The sequence below is a fragment of the Neoarius graeffei genome, chromosome 7, assembly GCF_027579695.1.
Source record: "Neoarius graeffei isolate fNeoGra1 chromosome 7, fNeoGra1.pri, whole genome shotgun sequence".
In the NCBI taxonomy this organism is placed as follows: domain Eukaryota; kingdom Metazoa; phylum Chordata; class Actinopteri; order Siluriformes; family Ariidae; genus Neoarius; species Neoarius graeffei.
Genome location: NC_083575.1, coordinates 27,428,077 through 27,453,250, shown reverse-complemented (window position 1 = coordinate 27,453,250; position 25,174 = coordinate 27,428,077). Strand labels below are relative to the sequence as shown.

The following is a 25,174-nucleotide window of genomic DNA, read 5'->3' as shown; positions in this document are numbered from 1 at the left end:
GTACGGGAGCACGAAGGCGAGCAAACAAAGAAACTCAGCATACAAAGGAGAAATCTATGGCTTGCGAGAATCAATCGCAAGGATTATCAGCCTTCCAAACACAGCAAAGTCTGCTCCGATCATTTTATAAGTTGTTTAAATAAACAATCAATTGCAAATCCGTTACAGTCCATGAAACATAGGAAGTATAAGGATGAGAAAAAGTGAATCGGAAAGCTGCGTACATTTGCGCAGCTTCGCGCAAATGTGCGCAGATTTCCGATTTAAATCAATTCCGATTTAAATCAACTCGATATTATACACACATTTATATGCAGTGTTGAGAGCTCTAAAATTCCAATGTTTACATACCTTGGCTGTAATTAGGACACGACGGTCACTTGTTTTTATATGGTGGACTTCACGGACCCAGCACTTTTACTATTCACGAAATAGTTCACAATATCAGGGTACGATATGGATGACAGCCCTGCATAGTCACTTGAAAATGCATCTTTGTCCACTTCGTAGGGGTCAATTCCCCCAATCAAGGCCAGTTTGGCTGCATACCGTTGTCGCGAGATGTCGTCCAATGTATCCATATACTTCCGTTTGCTTGATTTTGCCGACATTGATCTTTATTTTAGAAAACTGACTATATAACTTCATAAATTCGTCCGAGATAACGTAGCTGGTAATAGCGATGGTCCGTTTTGTTTGCCCCACAAGATGGCGGCTGGAGGGCGTTCCCCGGAATGCCGTGACGTCAGTGAAAACTATGTATAGACCTGGGGAGCACTTGGGGGTTAGGTGCCTTACTCAAGGGTACTTCAGCCATAGATTTTCCTGCTGGTCCAGGGAACCGAACCAAACCAGCGACCCTTTGGGCCCAAGGCTGCTTCTTTGACCTTTAGGCCACAGTTGGTTGACATGCTGATTAATAACCAGCATAAGCCCTTCCTGTCTCCTAAAGTTCTAACCAATTGGTGAGTTTTCTTGGTCTTGTCTCCCTACACAATAGATATGTAACCAGATATGAAGACGTTTCAGGTTGAACAGATAATGTGTTCTAAACAAATATGGATATGAACCGGAGGTGCACTATCCATGATCATTATTTTTAGAAAGCTTGTCAGAAAGTTTCACATGGCATCTTGAGACGAGAAGTAGTAGTGTGCATCAGGACTGGGATGCTGCAAGATGCAATGAAAGAGTCATGCGAGCTAAAAGGTTTAGTTTCATGCAGCCAAGTGGTCAGATAGGAAGCTTGGGAAACAAAGAAAGACCATTATTAACATGGATGTGAAGGATACATTTCCAGTTTGTGTTCATTCACCCTTTATAAACTTCCTGGTGAGGGTCACAGTGGTCTAATTTGGGCTACGATTGTGGAAATAAAGCCAAGAACTAAATTTGCGAGCAGGATCAAAATTTTAATAACAAACAACCTCCCCCTCCCCCCTTATGGTTTAAGTCACCTCCACTTTGGGATTACCCATTAACTCTGACAGAGATACGCATCACTGCTACGGGGGGGAACAAAACCCTACACGCCACCCCATTGACATGTGAAGAATTTTAACCAGTTTTAATTATTCCCAGAATTAACAAAAAGTAAAATTACTCCAACTTACAAGCCTTATTACTCTGAAAACAATCAACAACTAAAAATTGGAGACTTAAATTCTTCATTTCATAAAAATCCTCAAGTCTCCTCTGAAATCATGGGAGATTCTAACGGTTTCCGTCTCCTAACTTTACAGCAAAGTGAATAAATGGCCACACGCTGAACATAAGAGAGCCAATTGTTTAATGTAATCTAATGTAACGTCTCAGGCAGAGTTTAAAATAGAGAAGCAGGGAATATCTGGAGCTGGATGAGATCCCAGAATAGCCAAGCTGTCTTTTTGACTTCTAGGTTAAGGAATTAAACAAACAGCCTTATGGGGGTCAAGTAAGGAGCAGAAAGAGGACATGTGGGGGGGGGGGGGGGGGGGGAGCAGACCAAACCGGAGCCATGTGCATGGTGTAGACACCCCATCTTGCTCCAGGAGAGGATTAGTGCCATATGGTCAGGGACAGCAGCACAGCCGTGGGTAAATAGTAAATAACATGCTTTCATTCAGTTACCCAGACAAAATAAACCACCCAACTTGAGCAGGAGAGGTTACATATTGGCATTTGGAGGAATTCTTCAGTCTTGGTTGGAATTAAATACTGATCTCATGTGCCAAGCGTCACATATTGCACAACAGACCTACCTGGCAAACGCAGAATAAGAAGGCGGCTGAAGTACGTGTGTGTAGAATTAAACATTTAAGAACAAAACAAACAAACAAACAAACAAACCCCACTGTGCTAAGAGACATAAGGGGAATTCTCAAACCTGAGCTGCCACTTGTCTTAGCATTTTGAAAACTACAGACTGATGATAAAGCAGAACATTTATATAATAAAAATGAATTCTATTTTCGGTGAAAAGATCCCTAGAAACCAAAGCACACACATAGAAATGAGAATTGTTTTGTCTTACCGAGCAAAAGGAATGTATGAGATGCTGTACCTAAAAAAAACAAAAACACACAAGATGTAGGTTGATACATTTTCTTCACTTTAGCATTAAGGGAAAAAAGGTTTACAACACACTGCTTTCCTACTCACTATAACTCCGGCACAAATAAACCGATCGAGAGAACTGATAAAGAAACAAATTACATTAATAAGACACCACAGTGCTTAGTGGTGCATAATCTATGGAAGGCTTTCAAATAAAACGGGAAGACTTCAGGTAATAGGCTTAATTCACGTATACAGAAAACAAGGCGGGTCAAAAACCATCACAGTGGGCCTAATATGCAGGGTAGGGTGCATCAGTTGCCCTTACTTTCATAAAATCTGATGCATTTTTGTTTGGGTGTTCCTTTTCAAAGACATCCTGTAAAATTTTTTGACCATGTTCAAAAGTCTAATGGTGGCACCATGAGGTTCATTTTTTGCCAAAAAACGCTTACTTTATGGCTACGTTCACACTGCAGGCTGAAGTGACTCAAATCCGATCTTTTCGCCCATATGTGACCTGTATCCGATCTTTTATTGACAATATGAACGACACAGATCTGATTTTTTCAAATCCGACCCAGGCCGTTTGGATATGTGGTCCTAATTCCAATTCCTATCCGATCTTTTCATATGCGACTTCAGTCTGAACCGCCAGGTCGCATTCATCCGACTTACACGTCATCAACAAGCCACAAACGTCACTATTCTGCGCTGAAGTAGGCGGCGGGTCTCTCAAAAAAAGTTACAACAACATGGCGCATGACCACGGGCGCAGATAGAGGGTGGGACTCATCCCACCCAGATTTAAATTCACCTCTTTCAGTCCCCCCCCCCCCCCCCCCCCCCATTTATAGGGAGGAAAAAAGGTCTATGCTGTCTTTCTTTGCATAAGGCAAACCTCACGGAAAAATCAAAAGACTAATTACCATTCGGTTTATTGAGGTGCACAGCAGTGTATACATAGTTGCAACAACTCACATAAAACAAAACAAAGACTGATATTCGGTTGGTTGAGCTGCGCAGACTGCACAGGTTGCGAGCTCGAGCTTGGTTGCTATGGTTACCAACAACAAGTTTGACAGGCATATCGGGGTTGGGGTTGGTTTGCTGGCAGCTTTGTCCCCCCCCAGTTTTTTGTCCCTCCCAGTTCAAAAAAACGTATCTGCGCCCCTGCGCATGACATCAATGCGAGGGACGCTTCGGGCTGTGAAGGTTCTGAATCTTCTCAATGGAAGGATGCAGAGGTTACGGAGCTGATTTCCATTTGGGGGGATGCAGCTATTCAAGCTAGATTGGATGAGTCATACCGCAACCGGGCGGTTTTACTTCCGTAAACACTGGCCATGCTCACTGCGTGTGACATCGTCATATCCTGCAATGCGCATGCGGAACACTTTTAGGTCGCTTTTCGTTCATACTGAGGATCACATACAAGTCGCATATATTTGTTAATGTGAACGACCTCACAAAAAAAATCGGATTTCACAAAAAAATCGGAATTGAGCATTAAGCCTTGCAGTGTGAACGTAGCGTACGTTTTCGCATAAGGTTTGAATCACAATGTTGGACTCCATTTATTGATTTCTTGTGAGCCAGAGATCATGTTAAGAACCTTTGCAAGGGATTGAGAAGCATTAATGTGATTCATAATACATTTGTATTGTTTAAAAGTAGTTGAACAATGATTCAGTGAACAGCTAAAACTCAAACTGTGCTTGATAATATATTTAGAATATGTACTAAAAATGTGTATCTAAGATATTTGGTATACTCTATAAGGTGCCATAATGTTTCATGAAAAGTGATTGAAATTTTGTCATAAAAGTCATAAAATAGCAGCTTTTTCCATAACTTTGAGCTCCTGGTGCCACCATTAAACTTTTGAATTTTGTCAAAATATTTCACCCAGTGTGTTTTCTTACCAAAAGGAACATAAAAACAAAAATGCATCATGATTGGAGGAACTTTTCATTTTTAGGGGGCAACTGATGCACCCTAACGCAGGGCTTCAAAATGTTTTTGCAACCAGAGACAGCTTCTAGAATGAAAACGATTATACCCAAGGACACATTTACGATCACAGCACGGACTGAATCTTCAAAGCATTTGAAAAATTAGGCTCAAATACAAATTAATAACACTGTATGAATTCATACAAGCCAGTAGAGATTTGAAACCCCACACATCATATTTCACAGCACTTCCTGGTTGTACCAAAACTGCAGTTATAGTCAAGTTAACATTATATACACTTGTTTGCTTTTGTTTAGTTTTACATTTCATTTTGAATTGACAAGCCAATTAGGTTTACAACTACGATAAAATTAATTAAAAAAAAAAAGCACACAATCTTTCAACAGAGACTATGACTAAGGACTATGAACTGGTTAAACAGTGACAATTGTTCAAGTGACATTATTTCAGTACATGCTAGATAGTACATTAACAGACTGTGCCATCCAGGTATGTAAGGAATTTCACTGGTACACATGAGCAGGCTTAAGGCTCGTACCCTGCTATGCTAAGGAATGCTCAATATTAGAAACGGCACATCTCTGTGCAAGTGTGAGGTTCGTGTTGGCACAAACGTACGTGTGCGTGTACACAGCGAGCAGTTGCCAAGGTGATGGCACTTGTCTACTAGCCCGATATGACTCAGGATGTGGAGGAAGAGAACGTATAGTCAGTGATGACAATTACACTGGCAATAAAGTCTGGGCCAGTGACGCATATAAAAAAAAAAAAAAAAGCCCCCATACACGCATGCCGAGGGTGAGGAACGCAAATAAAGTTAGTCATTTGTCTCTTGTGTTCCAAAATCTGTAGTGTGACCGTATCTAGCACAAGCCAAAAGAGATTAGCTTTACGGTATTCCCCAGCCTAACAGAAGCTTAGCTAAGGACAGTTTATTAGCCTCCAAATTAATAACGGCAAAAGGAAAGCTCTGTATGGACAAAGAGGACAATCATTAGCCCTGTCGACTGTGCAGAAAGATTCTTACCTACATGAGCCCTACAAATAAACCGACAACAGTGCAGTTAGCCAGTGAACACATGCCTTCAAACATGTATTGAATGATTTGTTTTAAGAACTAGTGGCACCCATAATAACAAGGAATTTAAAAAAATTTTTTATATATATATATATATATATATATATATATATATATATATATATATGGGCGGCACGGTGGTGTAGTGGTTAGCGCTGTCGCCTCACAGCAAGAAGGTCCTGGGTTCGAGCCCCGTGGCCGGCGAGGGCCTTTCTGTGTGGAGCTTGCATGTTCTCCCCGTGTCCGCGTGGGTTTCCTCCGGGTGCTCCGGTTTCCTCCACAGTCCAAAGACATGCAGGTTAGGTTAACTGGTGACTCTAAATTGACTGTAGGTGTGAATGTGAATGGTTGTGTGTCTATGTGTCAGCCCTGTGATGACCTGGCGACTTGTCCAGGGTGTACCCCGCCTTTCGCCCGTAGTCAGCTGGGATAGGCTCCAGCTTGCCTGCGACCCTGTAGAAGGATAAAGCGGCTAGAGATAATGAGATTATATATATATATATATATATATATATATATATATATATATATATATATATATATATATATATAGTCTAGCTGTAGATTTGGAGACCCCAAAATACTACCATCCTCTTCAAACTGGAAACCTTGGAGAATCTTCTGCCTCTTTAACCATCCTCTTTACTCTGAACTTCTCCATGCAGGTTCATCACAACTCCAGTTCTTTTAAACCTCTTAACTATATCCTTCTCAGCAGACTGGGCCATTTTCAAGCATGCACTGGAGGTATTATTTTTTTTTTGTAAAATAGCCATTTCCTGATTTACAGCATTTAAAAACAAACACTCTCGTTTCATTTGTGCATTTTTCTAATTGTCATGTTGAACGACTAAGGGAACTTGGCCGTTCTGTCACATCATATTTATATGCAGAGCCTAATCTAGGAATTTGAAAATAGGGGACAGATCCCTCACTAGTTGTAGAAACAGAGGACAGAAAATATTAACATGGGTAAAAATATCCCTCATTTGTTCCAGTTCGTGGGGACAGAAAAATAAGTAATACATTGGTAGATATTTTCAAGAGTACATCTATAAACAGAACAGTTTTATGAATAAAACTAAATACATGTAACAAACATTCATATCAGTTGTTAATCTATATAATATCAATTATGGCACTATACATATCCTTTAATACAGTGATATGAAAACCATATCAGCAAACACTTATCCGCAGTTTATAGTATTGCACAAACATTATGATCAGATCTGAACTTTAAAAATGTAAAGATTTTAGATCAAAAACTATATGAAGAATTATATACTGCAAAACCTTACAAATATGACGAGTTTTCTGTTATATGACTAGGTTACTGTTTTACTATGAATCATGTGACTAGCCTATTTTTACCAATTTGACCACCAGTAGTATAATATTGCATATCAAATATGACTAGGTTAATATTGCATCATTTGATATAGTTAAGTCTAAAATCCATGTAGTCTTCCCACTATTAATTCATAATAAGATGAAAAATCTGACTTTCTGAATAAAATAAAATCACTATCAAATATTTAAAAATGCTATCATATTTGTTTTGTTCAGACCACCTTTCATGGAAGTGAAAAACATTAAACAAACAATCTACCCATGTTTAAACTAGATTTTGACATAAATGCCTGGAGATAATCTCAAAATTCAGACTTCCTAAAAAGTATATAATCTCTATCATTTACAATCTTACAGTACCTACAATTACACAACAGATTAAATACATTTCATAATATTTTTAAATAAAACTTACATAATACCAAACATTATCAAACTAATTGTATATTGGCATTAGGAAAATATTAAATTCAAACTTCAAAACCCATTATCAATCAGAATCAAATGACTCGGTATGTCTTCACACTGTCATATAATTACTCTAAGATCATATTTGTACACAAACTTATTGTTATGTTTGGATGAGACAGAACGGTATGCCATGTGCTTTTGGGTATTTTTAAAACACTTCACACGATTGGTTGAGATACACTGTCTTCCGGTTCAGTGACCAATGATATAATAGTTCACAAAACTGTTTTACCTGCTAAATAAACCATTCGGAATACTTTGGTCCTTTCCGATATTTTGCGATTGGTGTGTAAACAACACTATATTTACCGCAGTGCTTACTAGCTGGTGCTGACAAATTGATACGCACAAGATTCAGTAAAACGCGACTACACGCTCTCTACTTATAAATGCGCGACAAAATGAAGATACGCGATATCACTCTCGTGCCCAAAAAGTGGATGTGCGACAGACAGATAAAAACCGCGTATTACACGTCCTAGATTAGGCTCCGATATGCCGGTGAGAGTTCTTCTGGTGAACTTTAAGACTAAAATTTTTTTTATTCTTTAGAATAAAACCTTAGATTTCTCCAACCTTTTTCATTTTTTGTGTAGGATTAAGCCAACGAAGCATTTTTCATAACCTTTATTTTTTAAAACCCATCTCTACCCAGGGTGCCAATCATTCTGAAGAGGATTGTGCACTTGCATCACTGCTGACCATGTTATAAAAGCAAAAATTAAAGTGCTTTTTGCTGCATATTTTGCTTTACAATATATAGCATGAATCTAATCCGTTATTTAGGTGTAGTTTTGTTGTTTGCTCTGCCACCCATCCTGTTCCTCACCTTGGATATTTTTAATTCTGTTTGCTTGATTTCTTGTTGCCTGTATGAACAGCATGCAGTTAATAGCAACCTGCCTGGCTTAATTAAAGCCAAATCAGGCACAGTTAGCCACAGGAGCTCACAGATGGCAGTGGTCCAGCAGAAAAGGAAGTCAGTGCCAGGCTGATTTCCAGTCGCAGGGTACGCTGTGCCTGAATGTGACTTTACTCCCTAAAGGGATAGTTAAGGCTCAGCTGACATACATTTGTAAATGCTGTAGTGTTATATAGAACGTTACTGTGTTATGGTTCAGTTTTCTTAAAGTAATAATCTCAATCTACCCCTTAGGATGGAATGTGCAAGTTAACACATTTCTATGTACGGGGGGGAATGGTAGCTACTTAAATACATTTTCATGTTTCTGTAGAAGCCCTTCATTAATTTTTAGTTTAAAAAAAAAAAAATTATAAAACAAGTCAAAGGTTTGGAATTGGACAACCATTAATACCATCCTACTTACCATGTCATAGCTAAGAACTGTAAAATGCAGAAGATGACAGCCAGCCCCTTTTTATGCCACTATGAGGAAAAAGGGAAAACTATTCAGAGAGTGTTTTACAGTTTGCAATGTGTTAATTACAGTCATGAGTTCTAGCACAAGTCAACACTGTTGTTAAACCAACATATTATACAAAGCTGCTTACCCAAAAGACTGCACATAAGGTCAGGACAAGGCAAAGCTGGAGAGGAAGAGGGGAAGGGGAAAAAACAAAAATAAATAAAAATCATGTCATGCTTAATGGAACCAAAAAAAAAAAAAAACCCCCAGCGTAACAGCAAACATCTATAAGTTATCCTTGAACTCAAATGTGAAAAAAGGTTAATACTTCTTGAATAATGGGCGGATATGCGTTTCGGTCAAATTAAGTAACTGAGGAAAAAAAGAAGTCGTCTCTCTTTGATCAGACTTAATTTAGGGGGTATTAAAATGTCTAAGCTCACTTTGTTTTGTGACTATATAAGCTCCATGGCCTTGGATTGGTCATGTCCCAGAATACACAAGGACCTGGTACATGGAAGAATTTTACCCACAAACTAGCTCGTGAAGTTAGTTAAGATTAGTACACTGACTTCATGAAAACAGCTTTGATTTATATGGCATATTAAAAGTGCAAATTCATGCCCAACTCTAAGCCCAACTCAACCCACTGCATAATTTTGAAAAATGCTAAAAAGTTGGCAAGGGTCTGAGTGACTGTGGGTTTGTGAGGCAGGAGATGTTCAGTGAATATTGATCAGCATACATTTGAAAATGAGTGCAGTTTCAAAAGACTCATACGTAATAGGGTGCATCAGTTGCCCCCTAAAAATGAAAAGTTCCTCCGATCATGATGCATTTTTGTTTTTATGTTCCTTTTGGTAAGAAAACACACCGGGTGAAATATTTTGACAAAATTCAAAAGTTTAATGGTGGCACCAGGAGCTCAAACTTATGGAAAAAGCTGCTATTTTATGACTTTTATGACAAAATTTCGATCACTTTTCATGAAACATTATGGCACCTTATAGAGTATACCAAATATCTTGGATACACATTTTTAGTACATATTCTAAATATATTATCAAGCACAGTTTGAGTTTTAGCTGTTCAACTAGTTTTAAACAATACAAATGTATTATGAATCACATTAACGGGCTGATGACACGAACATGACTATGCAATTTCTTAAATAAACTATACAACATGGCAAACGTTAGATTTCTGTTATAATTACGTGAAAAGAAGCTGTTGTTACGCAAATATCCAACTTTTAATTGCACAGCGCAAGAAAACTGGGTCCGTGGCTCGCGGCCATGTTGTGACGTCAGCGGAAGAACACGCTGCGGTTCACTGGCTGTTCTACTCTGGTTCTACTCAATGGAAATGGCGCATGAAAACGCCGGTGAACTCTCTAGTGCTAGCTCTTCCTCTTCTGGGAGTCTAGAATTGTGTTGATCTCTTCCGAATAGAATCTATGATAGCCTACCCTCTTTACCCTTTGCCTCTTGTTGCTAGGCGACAGTTACATGAAAGCCGCAAGCTTTCACAAGCAAATACATGACTGATGATATGCCGACTTTATGATTACGTTTATGAACATCATGTAGAATCTATAGCTCTACGTACTTTTATCTTATGTCATTTCATAACATGTTCTGACAGGAGGACTGTCTTTGGATCCGGCATAGCTACTAGTAGACCCCCTCCGGAATACTGGCAGTGTTGCCAGATTGGGAGGTTTCCCGCCCAGTTGGGCGGTTTCAAGTGCATTTTGGTGGGTTTTGAACATATTTTGGGCTGGAAAACTTCAGCAGTATCTGGCAATTGTGTTTCATTTTCCATGCATTTAGGCTAGGAGGTTGGGGGGGGGGGACCCTCAAACAAAAAGGGAAGCCTCAATGTTCATCTTTCATTAACAACAAAAATCACAGCCAATATACATTTCGCTCTGCAAAACTGACCTATACGTATAGTCAGTAATATAGATTTAACAAAATGTGTATGATCTAAAGCAAATAATTGTACATTGTACCTCAAAACCCATTTAAAAAGGCAAGAACTGCTACTTTGTTTACTGTTGATGCTGAGAGCAGCCATGTTGATTTATCATCACTTGGTTCACGGCTTAAAGGTTTTATAAAACAGTGACCAATACAATATGGGGAGGGAAAAAAAAAAAATCCAGAGAAAAATCCATAACTACATTCACTGTAAATAACATCCACAATAAACATTTCTTCTGCTTTGGACAGAACTTGGCACATTAGTAAAAAATTCAAGTATTTTTAAAAATCAGTCACAGATATACATCCATCAAGAATTTCACAACAGCACTGAACAAGGTTCAGCCAGTCAGATTTTAGAACCAAGCGAGTCATTTTTAACGTCACAAAAAAAAAAAAAAAAAAAACCACCTCAGAATATGACAACATGCACCCTACCGTTCAAAAGTTTGGGGTCACTTTGAAATGTCCTTATTTTTGAAAGAAAAGCACTGTTCTTTTCAATGAAGATCACTTTAAACTAATCAGAAATCCACTCTATACATTGCTAATGTGGTAAATGACTATTCTAGCTGCAAATGTCTGGTTTTTGGTGCAATATCTCCATAGGTGTATAGAGGCCCATTTCCAGCAACTCTCACTCCAGTGTTCTAATGGTACAATGTGTTTGCTCATTGCCTCAGAAGGCTAATGGATGATTAGAAAACCCTTGTACAATCATGTTAGTACAGCTGAAAACAGTTTAGCTCTTTAGAGAAGCTATAAAACTGACCTTCCTTTGAGCAGATTGAGGCTACATCCACACGACAACAGCAACAAGATGTTATTTAAAAATATATCGCGTCCAAATGGGCAACAATCAGTAAAATATCAGGTACATATGGCAACGCAACGCTTGCTGAAAACGATGCAATACACATGCCACACCTCTAGGGGCGCTGTAAGACGGTCCCTTCGGAGACACCAGAACAATAGAAGTAGTAAGGACGCATGCGCATAAACTATTATGCGCGAGACTTCATATTAGCCACAAAGTCAGGAAAATCTGTTTGTAAAATTACATTATAATGACTAAATACAATGAAAAGTATTTTTCCAGTCTCACCTGTGAAAGGTAATCCCATGTGATCTCGTTTGGACGGCAAACCTGTTGGTACAGTTAAACGCAGCTAATCTTTATTCTCCGCTTTGACCTCTCCAAAATGGCGGCGAGGATGACATGATTCTACGCGGAAGGCGGCGTCTTTAATGGTCCGGAATAAATTGAATGATGCACGTTGATGGATTAATTTGTTGTTTCTCACCTGTGAAAGGTAATCCCATATGATCTCATTTGGACGGTAACCTGTTGGTACAGTTAAACGCAGCACATGAATCTTTATTCTCCGCTTTGACCTATCCAATATGGCGACGAGGATGACGTATGATTCTACGCGGAAGGCAGCGTCTTTAATGGTCCGGAATAAATTGAATGATACACGTTGATGGATTAATTTGCTCTTCTACGCCCTTTTTGAGGAATGTATTGTAGGACTTAAACCAACATCTGAAGAGGTGAGATCGCTCCTTTTTTTTCCCCCTATTTTTGCTGGCGGGATTGACTCTGCCCTAAGGGCAGAGTCTCTCTCTCTCTCTCTCTCTCTCTCACTTTGCACCATTACACAATAAATATTCACAGTGAAAATATTTTGTAAGCGCGTTTCATGAACCAAGTTATAGGATTTGTTGACAACTCGCATCAAATTCGTTACACTTCTACCCAGCGTGAAGCACTCACAGTCATGTGGTTGTGACGTCATCGTAAACAAATCCGTTCTACTCATCCAGATGACTTCGCAACGGCAACGTTGCCAGATCTTTCCACTCTGGAACCCGTTCTCAAAAAGACTGCGTTTTGTGCACCCAAAACGCCGGTGCCGTGTGGACGCCAGGCCTAAACGATAAGCAATTGTATCGGAGTCACCTGAATCCGTTGCCGTGTGGACAGGGCCTGAGTTTCTGGAGCATCACATTTGTGGGGTCGATTAAATGCTCAAAATGGCCAGAAAAATGTGTCTTGACTATATTTTCTATTCATTTTACAACTTATGGTGGTAAATAAAAGTGTGACTTTTCATGGAAAACACAAAATTGTCTGGGTGACCCCAAACTTTTGAACGGTAGTGTAAATCAAGTATCTGAATCAGAAATCTCACGTGTATCTTCTTGTGACAAATGCAAATGACATTTTTAGCAGTTAACCAGTTATTCTGTATTGGACGCAAATCTCCACTCCATAGCTGTCGGCATTTATCAATAGTGAAGGTGTAGAGATATTCAAGAAACTTCTAAAAGTAACAATTACCAGTATATAAGGTATTTACGATCACATCGACAAGCAGGGTTGTTTAAATGTGTATACAAGATAGTTTGAGCACAGAAATATAAACACACAGTGCTGTGAAACTTTTCTGGGTCACTGTGCAACAGATGTTAATGCTTTCCAGGCAAACTAAAGCCAAATCCAGAGACGTAAGCGAGAAAAACAGGTCAGCAGTGCAGTTAGGACACACACTTGTCAGTTAACAGCTTGAACCTTACCAGCATGACACAGGTGGCTATGAGTCTGGTCGGCTCAAACATGCGCTTCAGCTGTTTCACTGGGCCCATCAGGAAACAGGTGCTGGAGGAAGCAGATTATACAGGTCTAGTGTTAAATACAAGCTTCTCAAGACAGAAAAAGGAGAGCTGATGGCACGGTAATATATAAATGAGATCATGTATTGAAACAGACATGTGACAAAAGGAAATACCAACAAAGTAAGCTGCTGGACCACCACGAGCCAGCAGAACAGCTTCAAAAGTCTGTGTACTGGTGGGGGGAGTACTATTCTACCAAAGATATTCCTTCAGCTGGTGTACTGACGATGATGGAGAGCGCCGTCTAACACACCAGTCCAAAAACTGTTCATTCGTAAGACAGAGTATAGCAGGATGTTACTGCTTAATTGTGTCATGCATCTGCACTCAGGTTTTTCCACTTTATTTACACAGGGTTTTCCTTTAAGACCCATCGATATGAGGTCAGTTAAACATTTAGAACTTGCAAAATTTATTACATTTTGTAAATATCAGACATGAATTTAAAAAAAAAAAAAAAAAAAAAGGCCTGAACCCACAATGCATTTGATTTTTATGGGTGACGAAGGTAAACCGCACCGGGAATTTTAAATCAATATTAGCGTCACTGAGATTTCTTCTTCTCCCTTCCTCTTTCCTGACGTGACCAGGAACAGTATGAGACTAGTCCCCTGAGGATCTCCAAAGTGTGTTACTCAAGCAGACTAACTGAAGCATATATTAGATTAGTGAAGACCTAATGCATGAGCAGGAGTCATGTCACATGCGTCGCACTAAGGAGCAAATGTCTATGCCACCAGACAGAAGACGTCATTGTTGACCTCCGAGAAGACGAGATTAAGAGCACTGTTCCTTCACGAACAAAAACTGCTCATGTGAAACAAACATGTGCACTAGGGTGCATCATCTCATCTCATTATCTGTAGCCGCTTTATCCTGTTCTACAGGATCGCAGGCAAGCTGGAGCCTATCCCAGCTGACTACGGGCGAAAGGCGGGGTACACCCTGGACAAGTCGCCAGGTCATCACAGGGCTGACACATAGACACAGACAACCATTCACACTCACATTCACACCTACAGTCAATTTAGAGTCACCAGTTAACCTAACCTGCATGTCTTTAGACTGTGGGGGAAACCGGAGCACCCGGAGGAAACCCACGCGGACACGGGGAGAACATGCAAACTCCACACAGAAAGGCCCTCGCCGGCCACGGGGCTCGAACTCGGACCTTCTTGCTGTGAGGCGACAACGCTAACCACTACACCACCGTGCCGCCTAGGGTGCATCAGTTGCCCCCTAAAAATGAAAAGTTCCTCCGATCATGATGCATTTTTGTTTTTATGTTCCTTTTGGTAAGAAAACACACAGTGAAATATTTTGACAAAATTCAAAAGTTTAATAGTGGCACCAGGAGCTCAAAGTTATGGAAAAAGCTGCTATTTTATGACTTTTATGACAAAATTTCGATCACTTTTCATGAAACATTATGGCACCTTATAGAGTATACCAAATATCTTAGATACACATTTTTAGTACATATTCTAAATATATTATCAAGCACAGTTTGAGTTTTAGCTGTTCATTGAATCATTGTTCAACTACTTTTAAACAATACAAATGTATTATGAATCACATTAATGCTTCTCAATCCCTTGCAAAGGTTCTTAACATGATCTCTGGCTCACAAGAAATCAATAAATGGAGTCCAACATTGTGATTCAAACCTTATGCGAAAACATAAAATAAGCGTTTTTTGGCAAAAAAATGAACCTCATGGTGCCACCATCAGACTTTTGAATATGGTCAAAAAATTTACAGGATGTCTTTATTGGTGAAAAGGAACACCCAAACAAACATGCATCAGATTTTATGAAAGTGAGGGCGACTGATGCACCCTAATGTGCACAGCAAGACATTTAAAAAAAAAAAAAAAAAATGCCAATTACTGTTCAGTGAAAATGCCCAGTGTACATAATGCATTTATCTTCTTGGCCGTGTGAGAAATTTTATTGATATATGTACATTATATATAGTGCCCAACAATTATTGGCACCTTGTAAAGATTAGTAAAAAGGGTTTGGTTTTTTTTCAATGACAAAATTTCAGTTAAAAGGCTGGATTTTCCCTCATTCCTCCCGCCATAGTAACTTCAAGTGAGAAAAGTGAGTTGATGTGAGAGAAATTGTTGAAAGATTACTAATGCAAGACTGGAAGCAGGGGGCGGGGCTTTTAGATGGTGTCAGTTATATGAGAAAGTTCAAAAACACTCCATGCAGAAAAATACCTATACAACTGACAAATCATTCCAAATTCATGTCAACTGCCTCATCTCCCTCTTTTATTGGAGGAGGAAAAAATTATTTTGGTGTATTTTTCAGTGATGTTAAAATGCAGCACTCCTACACAAAATGGGGAGGGAAGCTGAGGATTGGGAGATCTGACATGGTGAACACACCGAGACACCAAACAGACTATTGCTGGGTTTCAGTCACGTGACTTTTCTTAGCAGTTTTACAAGAAGTGAAATAGCTGGTGGTCTAAACAGCTGCTGTAGTGCAAACAACTAGCGATAAGTTATCAGAGTACGCTCCTAATCTAGAAGCCACTGCTGGCTTTAGATATACTCAGAAGATTGCTATGCGCAATGGAATCGACCCCTACAGTAGGGTGCATCAGTTGCCCTCACTTTCATAAAATCTGATGCATTTTTGTTTGGGTGTTCCTTTTCACCAATAAAGACATCCTGTAAAATTTTTTGACCATATTCAAAAGTCTAATGGTGGCACCATGAGGTTCATTTTTTTGCCAAAAACCGCTTACTTTATGTTTTTGTGTAAGGTTTGAATCACAATGTTGGACTCCATTTATTGATTGATTATTCTGAACAATAAAGAAGATCTAAAAATAAAAAAAAAAATTAAATAAAAAAAATGCAATAATCAAAACATCGTCATAAACAAACAGAATAGCGTAGCCACAAGACAATAACAATGTTCAGAAAGGAATAGGAAGAAGTAATAACTTATCCAATCCTAACCCTCTATACCACCACTAATCAAAATGTCACTTTCCACCATAATAAACTATATATACACACAAAAGAAAACAAAAGCAACAAAAAAAAAAAACAAAAAAAAAAAACAAAAACACCCATACCAAGACATACCGACATGGTATAATATCGGCCAAATCAAAATCATATATACAGATACTTGTTATGCATATATACACACATATAATACATCTATACAGTACATACATATACACCTACCTATAACTATATACAAAATACAAGACCAGTCACAGACTTACTCTCAATTTCATCATCACCTATATAGTCTGCCTGTCCTCATTCTCATATTTTTAGTAACATGTTTTTATATAATTTTTTAAACAGGTTTTATGTTGGTGCTATTTTTGAGTTCATTATCCAGACCATTCCACAATTGCACCCCACAGACTGTTATGCACATACTTTTCATAGCTGTTCTAACATTTACTCTCTTAAAATTCATTTCCCCTCTCAGGTTATACCCACCCTGCCATTCCATAAACATATTTTGTACCTCACCCGGAAGAAGGTTATGTCTTGCTTTATACAGAATTTGTGCAGTCTTGTGAATTCAGATCTGTGAATTTCAGAGTGCGTGCTTTTACGAATAATGCGTTTGTATGCTCAAGATATCCCGTATTATTGACGATTCTTATTGCTCCTTTTTGTAACGTGCATAACGGCTGCAGGTTAGATTTGTAGGTATTACCCCATATCTCCACACAGTAGCTCAGATATGGAAGTATGAGTGCATTATACAGAGTATGCAGTGATTTCTAGTCCAGAATGTGTCTTGATTTCCCCAAAATTGCAGTAATCTTTGCTATTTTTGCTTTAACATGATTAATATGTGGTTTCCAACAGATTTTATGATCAAATCACACCCAGAAATTTTTTCATAAACTCTTTCTATGGTTATGTTGTCAATTTTCAATTCAAATATTGATTTCTTGTGAGCCAAAGATCATGTTAAGAACCTTTGCAAGGGATTGAGAAGCATTAATGTGATTCATAATACATTTGTATTGTTTAAAAGTAGTTGAACAATGATTCAATGAACAGCTAAAACTCAAACTGTGCTTGATAATATATTTAGAATATGGACTAAAAATGTGTATCTAAGATATTTGGTATACTCTATAAGGTGCCATAATGTTTCATGAAAAGTGATTGAAATTTTGTCATAAAATAGCAGCTTTTTCCATAACTTTGAGCTCCTGGTGCCACCATTAAACTTTTGAATTTTGTCAAAATATTTCACCCAGTGTGTATTCTTACCAGAAGGAACATAAAAACAAAAATGCATCATGATCGGAGGAACTTTTCATCTTTAGGGGGCAACTGATGCACCCTACAGTCTGGGAAAGAAGGTTGCGTCATACGATCTCGAAAACTACCCTTCAGTCGAGTTCCCCGACATCTCGAACTATCTGGTGTTGAGCAATTCCAGCGTTATGGACGTGACACTTGAACTCAAAATGGCAACAAATGACCCAGTGCATGTTTTATTGTCTCCCAGTATTTAAACAGGTGTTGCATATTTTAAGGCTGTACCATACTGGAGAAGTGATAGAACAAGAACAATTCCCATAGTACATCTAGGGCATGCCAGAAAATGCCAATAAAAGATGCGTTATGGATGTGACAGAAAAAGTATCACTTTTCTTGGGTAACTGTACATTTTTATCAAACTCTGTGAAATTGTAAACCTAATGTCGAAATGGAGAGATCCATTTGATAGAGGGGTCCAAGGTGAATATTAAAAAATCTTTGTTTAAAATATTTTGTATTTCATGCAGAGTTTCGGAAGGAAAAGTCAGCGTTATGGATGTGACGAAATTCCGTTATGGATGTGACACGTCTGAAATAGACATGGCATATGTTTAGAAAATCAGCAATTTAACCACCATAACCCTTTGAAAAACTCTCTAAATATCAGCTAAAACTATCAAAGTTCTTAAATAATATTTAGGATGGTTATTGTTTTGTTGTTTTGTGGATTTTAGCATACATTTCTGTGGCTTGTGGCAATAATATAGAATTGTACATGATCAAAGTTGATTTTAGCTTGGGTTTTACATTATAAGAAAGAAAGACTGACAGTGACACATTAGGTTGTTTACAAATTGGTTCAACTTATTCACATCTGTAAAATACAGGCCTAGGTGATATCTCTGGGAGTGGTTTTGATGTATTACATGTTGCTTTATTTTTGCATGGTGAGGTTGACATTTACATGGAATTGCCCTGTTGCAGACGTCCTTCTACACCGCCAAACAGATGAAAGCGTGGAAGAGTATGGAGGCTTATGACTGTTTTGTACGTGGCTGGGTAAAGGACCTCGCTATCAAGTCGCTGCCCAATGAATCCTGTATTGTTTTTGCCCGTACAAGCATTTTAAAGCTTTTCGTTCGCGTCTTTACAACAAAATGCTGCAAGTTAAAGTGTAAACAGACAGTTGGCTTGATTCTCACTTGTGTTGGCTCTTATCTCTCAGGTAAATCATTCACAAAGATCATCAGAAACCCCTTTAAAGACCTGGATCTTAGTTAAACAAGACGGAGAAGTGATCACGGCGCATTGTAACCGTACGGCTGGGGAAGAATTTTGTCGTGACCTTCATGCATATGGACTTTGTGAGGAGGAAACAAAAACAGCTGGGGACTTTAGCGCTTCGTAACTTTAAAAAAAAAAAAAAAAAAAAAAAAGCAGCATCGTCAAATAACGACACATAGCAAGAAAAGCGCAGTATTTGGAAAGCACTAAGGACGTAGCTGAGAGAGATACAAACCTTTCACCAAGTAATCACTGCAAACTCGAGCATGCTTCGACTCGACTCACTTCGATTTCAGCGAGAGGTTCAAAAGCCACCTTTCTGGACGTCTTTTTGTGAACTCCTGTGTTCGTTCACCCTTTTTTTTTTTTTTATTAGTTCACAGGGAACCCTGAAGAAACTTATCAGTTTCATGGTTTGATCGATTCGAGCAACCTAAAACAATGCAAGTGTAAGGCATTTTTTCATGCGAGCAATGCACCTTCTCCGTACAAGCACTTTGTCAACTGAGCTTTGGTAGACCACCAGCTAAAGTTCTGAATAACGAATGAGGCGGATGTGACATGTGGAACCCAGCAATATACTGCCTTGATTGTTAATCACGTTGGATAAAGGCATTTACCAAATGACTAAAATGTAAATCCAACTCTAAATATAAATGGCTTATCTTATGCCTACACTTTCAGTGAAAAAGGTAATAAACTATACCGTGATTCTAGGGTAGTACCCTGAAGGAATCTTTGGTACCTGTAATATGCATCTTTCTTCATGGAAATTGATTTTATTTGGCAATAAAAGTACATGTACATAAAACACATAAAATAGGCATTGCTGAGGATAGCACAATAAAGCATAAAACTTATTTCCATTGTGGTCCTCAGGATTTAAAGTGCATATCCTGGACCAATTTCATGTTGTTGTTTTTTTTTTTATATATGAAAGTATGTCCCTTTACACGCTCATCCAGAAGGGTAATTTTGCACAAGGCCATCTGTCTACAGCAGAAAAAAAACAACAAAACGCGTCTGGAAAAATCCCAAGTGAGTCTGGAGCCAGATTCATGACGTCACCTGCGGAAGCGCCAGCAGGCTGCGAGAGTTTGCACGGTTTCAGTGCACAGCCTGTGTAGACCAAGTTTAGCAGCTGACGATTTTGCACTGAAGTATGGAATTGGCGCCTGAGCTTCTAAACCCATGGCTTCATGTATCAATGCTCATCTATCTACTGTTACATAAATCATATTTTTTCTAATTACTATTATGTATTTATATATTTATTCATTTAGAAGAGTACTGGCTACTGTAGGAGAAAGATTTCATAAGCTACACACATGGAATCAGCTAAGCAGGGTTGTATGTACATTTAATGTGTCTGACAGCTCCCAAGATCTCAAGCCCTGACACACAGATCCCTTGATACATGTGAAGTAAGTTTATCATCGCCCAGCACTTTCGTGTTGTTTACTTTTGTGTGTGTCAACATATAACATTATCCGTGTACCACACAAACACAGGAACACCCAATTTAGAGTATAGTCTCTCTTATTTCTTACCCTGGCAACAGTCGACTTGTGAATCGCCGATTTTTTTGGTCTTTTTCTCGGCTCTGCTTTGGTCCTCGGCTTTTTCCGGGTGCCTCCCACGAAGCGCTCCCATTTCTCTCTCATTGTCCGGTCTTTTGGGAAACGATGAGTACTAATCCCATCAAGATTGGTGTTGCTACACCCTCCTACGATACATCTGTTAACCATTTTAATAATTACGTGATAACGTTGAAGAAATTTGCAGAAAACTACCAGGTCGTTTTCTCAAACAAACCAGCGCTGACGTAGGATTCAGAAGGAGGCGTCCCGCGCATGATGTCACGAAAATCAATGTTTGCCGGGAAATCCAAACACCAAGTTTTTTCAGAGGCGGACCAATTCACCTCAAATGGCTTGATTTCAACTAAATTTTTCTGGTATTGCACAAGGTTTAAAAATAAATAAATAAAAAATAAATTGCACAAAATGTGACAGATATTTGACCAAAGTTTAATATAAAATAAGAGAATTACATTGATCTTGCTCCTGAATTTACCCGTGATATGCACTTAAAAAAAAACAAAAACAAAAAAAACAAGTAGGCATAGCAAGTGATTAACAAAAAAAATTAACAAATAAGGCTAATACATAAATTGATTAAAATTTGTGACAAAGAATTCTTTAACAACTTTCTTAAAAGAATCTTTCGTCCCCAACAATCTGAGAGAAACCGGTAAATCTCATTCCATAAAACTTAGCACCAGTATTATAAAAAATAAATAAATAAATAAACCTCTGTCTTTACTAAAAGAACCAACATGATGGATAGTAAAACAGCCAAAACTATTTCTGGTACACTGAACTGAAGACAACTGGAAATTAGCCTTCATATATTCGGGGGCGTTATTGACGTAAACATCATACACGTGGTTCAACTTCAATTGTCTGACTCGATAATTAACAGGTAACATTAACTTCCCCAAACTCTTCAACATCAATATGACTATATGGAAGGAGGTTCAACATTAATCTCATCTCATCTCATTATCTCTAGCCGCTTTATCCTGTTCTACAGGGTCGCAGGCAAGCTGGAGCCTATCCCAGCTGACTACGGGCGAAAGGCGGGGTACACCCTGGACAAGTCGCCAGGTCATCACAGGGCTGACACATAGACACAGACAACCATTCACACTCACATTCACACCTACGCTCAATTTAGAGCCACCAGTTAACCTAACCTGCATGTCTTTGGACTGTGGGGGAAACCGGAGCACCCGGAGGAAACCCACGTGGACACGGGGAGAACATGCAAACTCCGCACAGAAAGGCCCTCGCCGGCCACGGGGCTTGAACCTGGACCTTCTTGCTGTGAGGCGACAGCGCTAACCACTACACCACCGTGCCGCCCAACATGAATCCAATAACCCTATTCTGAGCCACTTGTAATCTGGATTGAGATCTTTTTATAAGTCCACTATACCATAAACTACAAGCATAGTCAAAATGACTCAAATCAAAATAGAGACAAGTAATTTTAGTTTTTAGGTCTATAATGAAAGCTTCATATAGTGTTCCTTTAAAGCTCTAAAAACAATTAAAAAGGTCCAATTATGTAGCTTAAAATCACTTTAAGCTGACACTATATTCAGCCAAGATTAATAAAATACTGGAGATGCAAAACGTACCGCAACACTGTGGATAAATACAGTTTAGTACAATCCCCCGCCCCCAAGACAGAGTTCTGACAACAACCACGGGGCAGTGAAGATGGATGCCAGGGAAATTCTGGGCCATTTTTGTACATTCTCGACTCCAGTTAATGATTTGGCCTCTTCCTGGTTCCTGCATAACTGATGACTGATATGAAGTGCTGTCACAGCAGCCTGGTGCTGCTCGGGCCACATATATAAGCAGTGGTGTACGGGAATACGACAGAAGACACACTGTTTGAATTCTCAGCACTCGTGCCTTCAAAAGAATTCAGAGGAGCTGAAGGACTAAAACTCGATTGGGATCGTATCTGTTTTAAATGGGGGCAGTCAGACTTTGTTTAACGTCTCTTTTTATGACTGCTCGTAAAGAGCAAGGTGGCAAAAGATACCGGAACCAAACAAGCTCCCTCACAGAGGATAACCCTGATATTCCCGCCGGGTTTGAGCGATGATCCTGTGGCGACTTGAGAAAACCAGACAGACCTGACTATTCATGCTGAACCGAACTAATGACCCAGATCTCCTGGCAACACAAAAACATTGTGTTCCATGCATGCAAGCTCTCGATTGTCACGCAATCAAGGGGACACTGGCTCGCTCTGCGTACATGTGGGTGGGTGATTCTTCTTGCTGATTTCTTGTGAAAGGACACCAACACCGCATTAATTTAATACATTGCGTAAATCTGTAGTGCAAGGCTAAAACTAAGGAGTATATTCGGTCTACATAGAATTACTCGAGAACACGCGACCAAAGAAAAGACATGGATTTGGGCGAATCGTGCTGGCCGTTTTATTTAGGACACATTTCGACACATGGGTGACAAAAGTCTGAATATGGACTACTACAGGCCTTATAAAGAAATGCAGGTGTTTGAGGGCAGAGATCACATACTACGGCGTCACTTGCATTACAGGACAGTGTTTCCATGGAGAGAAACTTGGCATATTTTGGGACGTTTGCACAACAGTGAAACACCAAGTGGATAATCAACAGACCGCCATTGAACTGACAGACAAAAGCACGTGGGATTGGTCACGTAAAGGCTGTGCATTAATGATTAAAGCCTCGATCAGTAACTGCCAAGACGGCCACTCTGGGGCAAGCCTCATGTCTACAAATAGTGTGTGTGTGGTGAAATCTGCTGATGCTACAGTATGTAGCACCATCTTGTGGTGGTGATTAGAAGAGGGAAGTTAAGCATGAGCCCATCATGTTTTTAAGATGCATCTTACCTAGCCAGAGCTGCAAGGTTTCCTAATGTGTAAAATACTGCAAACAGCTGCATCCCTTTGGGCAGGAAGAGTAGTGCAGTACCCTGTTAATCCAAAAAAAAATTGTGTTATAAAATAAAACACTGAGAACCTGCACAACAGTGTAAAAATAAAACCAACCAATTAAAATCACTGATGTTATTCATCACTGGAATAAAGGCAGTAATGTACTGAATTGATCCGGATATTGGTTAAATCCTGACACTTAGTGGCGTTTTAGTTTTATTTTTCACAGAGGCGTACTGCTATCCTGCACAAGGCAGCGTTTACACTGCTCTGAACATATGTACAGTGCTCAGCGTCAGGGCCGCGTTAACCCTTGCCGAGGCCCTGGGCAGACACCCCCCCAAGGTCCCACCCCCGCCTGTTGTCAACTGCGCTCAGCAAATTCACTCCCTCGGACGTGCCTGTCTGAGGACCTGTTTACATTATTTCGAATCAGCGGATCATCAGATTAACGTTTTTAAAACGATTCGCGTACACACACAAATAGCAGGAAGTGAAGTCTGCGCCGTTTTTCAGCAGTCGTGTCACATGACCAATGACATGTCATTGTCGTGTCACATGACACCAGTGAATCAGGAAGGTGGATGTCACAGTGACGTTGTCCAATGATGACGTCAGCTAGAGCTCAGCACTGCGTATCCTCGTTCCTCAATGTTTACACAGCACCGGATCAGATACGTACTGGGTTGAATACGTGGGCCCTGGCGGATTCAAATTGTTCCGCCTGTGGAGTCGTTTCCTGGCGTTTTAATGTGCACGGACAGTGCATCCGCAACGAAAACGATACGGTCTAATGTAAACACCACCTAACTAGACACAGAAACTTAAATAATGACAGTGGCACAATTAGAAATACTACTGAACGATAAAACTTTATATCCATCAACGCCTATTTAATCGAGAAAAAGCAATGGTGAAATAGGCAATTGCATGGTGAAAAAAATCCATCAGACATCATGGTTAACAAGTCTGGTTAACTAAAGTTTAGCCTCAAGAAGCCTTTGAATGAGTGAGTCAATGAACAACATGTCAAGAACATAACCTAGGCCTACAACAGTTTCTTTAGTATTCAGAACAAGAACATTCATTTGGTATATAACCGTTCGTTTTCATTTGGGAATCCAGGCGACTTTTAACTTGTGAAAACAAAAGAAAGAAAAATATCTTGCTTCTCAGAAATAAACCTCAAAATGTTAGGCTATGTGAAACATTTCATCCTTTCACACACGCATGTCCCAAACAGCAGTGGCACACAGCTTTGCGCGTTCAGTTTGACAGCCATGGGTCAACTTACAAGGGCACTTTCCTACTTTTCTGGAAAGCGAAGTCATTAATTAAATCATTGAACTCAAGCTGGCGCAGCGTGTGAAGACATGGTGGACAGTGATCATATTGACAATGATGGGTGATTTATGCGACGGGACAAGGTGGGCTACCTTACGGGTGGCGAGATGCATCAAAAGTTTTATCAATATGATCAAAACTTCTGAAAATATCGTTTCATATTTTCCGATCTCGCTACCTCCGAGGCCCCCTAGTGGCCGAGGCCCTGGGCAGCTGCCCATGAAGCCCATTAGGATAACGCGTCCTCGCTCAGCGTAAATGAGTGCACCCCCTTTGAAAAGTAACATTTTAAACAATATCTCAATGAACACAAACAATTTCC

The 25,174-nt window shown here is 39.4% G+C and overlaps 1 protein-coding gene across 2 annotated transcripts in view; it reads right to left on the bottom strand.

Annotated features, from left to right (window-relative positions):
• Positions 1-25,174, bottom strand: part of sft2d1 (SFT2 domain containing 1) — a 43,354-nt gene that overhangs the window by 2,311 nt on the left and 15,869 nt on the right. The window contains exons 3-7 of one of the 2 annotated variants that reach the window (XM_060925456.1): positions 23,464-23,546; positions 13,347-13,428; positions 8,927-8,962; positions 8,743-8,801; positions 2,513-2,542 (exon numbers count right to left, since the gene is read on the bottom strand). In XM_060925456.1, the coding sequence (XP_060781439.1) occupies positions 2,513-2,542; positions 8,743-8,801; positions 8,927-8,962; positions 13,347-13,428; positions 23,464-23,546 (290 nt within the window). The remainder of the gene's footprint in view (positions 1-2,512; positions 2,543-8,742; positions 8,802-8,926; positions 8,963-13,346; positions 13,429-23,463; positions 23,547-25,174) is intronic. The other variant, XM_060925455.1, reaches the window with a different exon arrangement.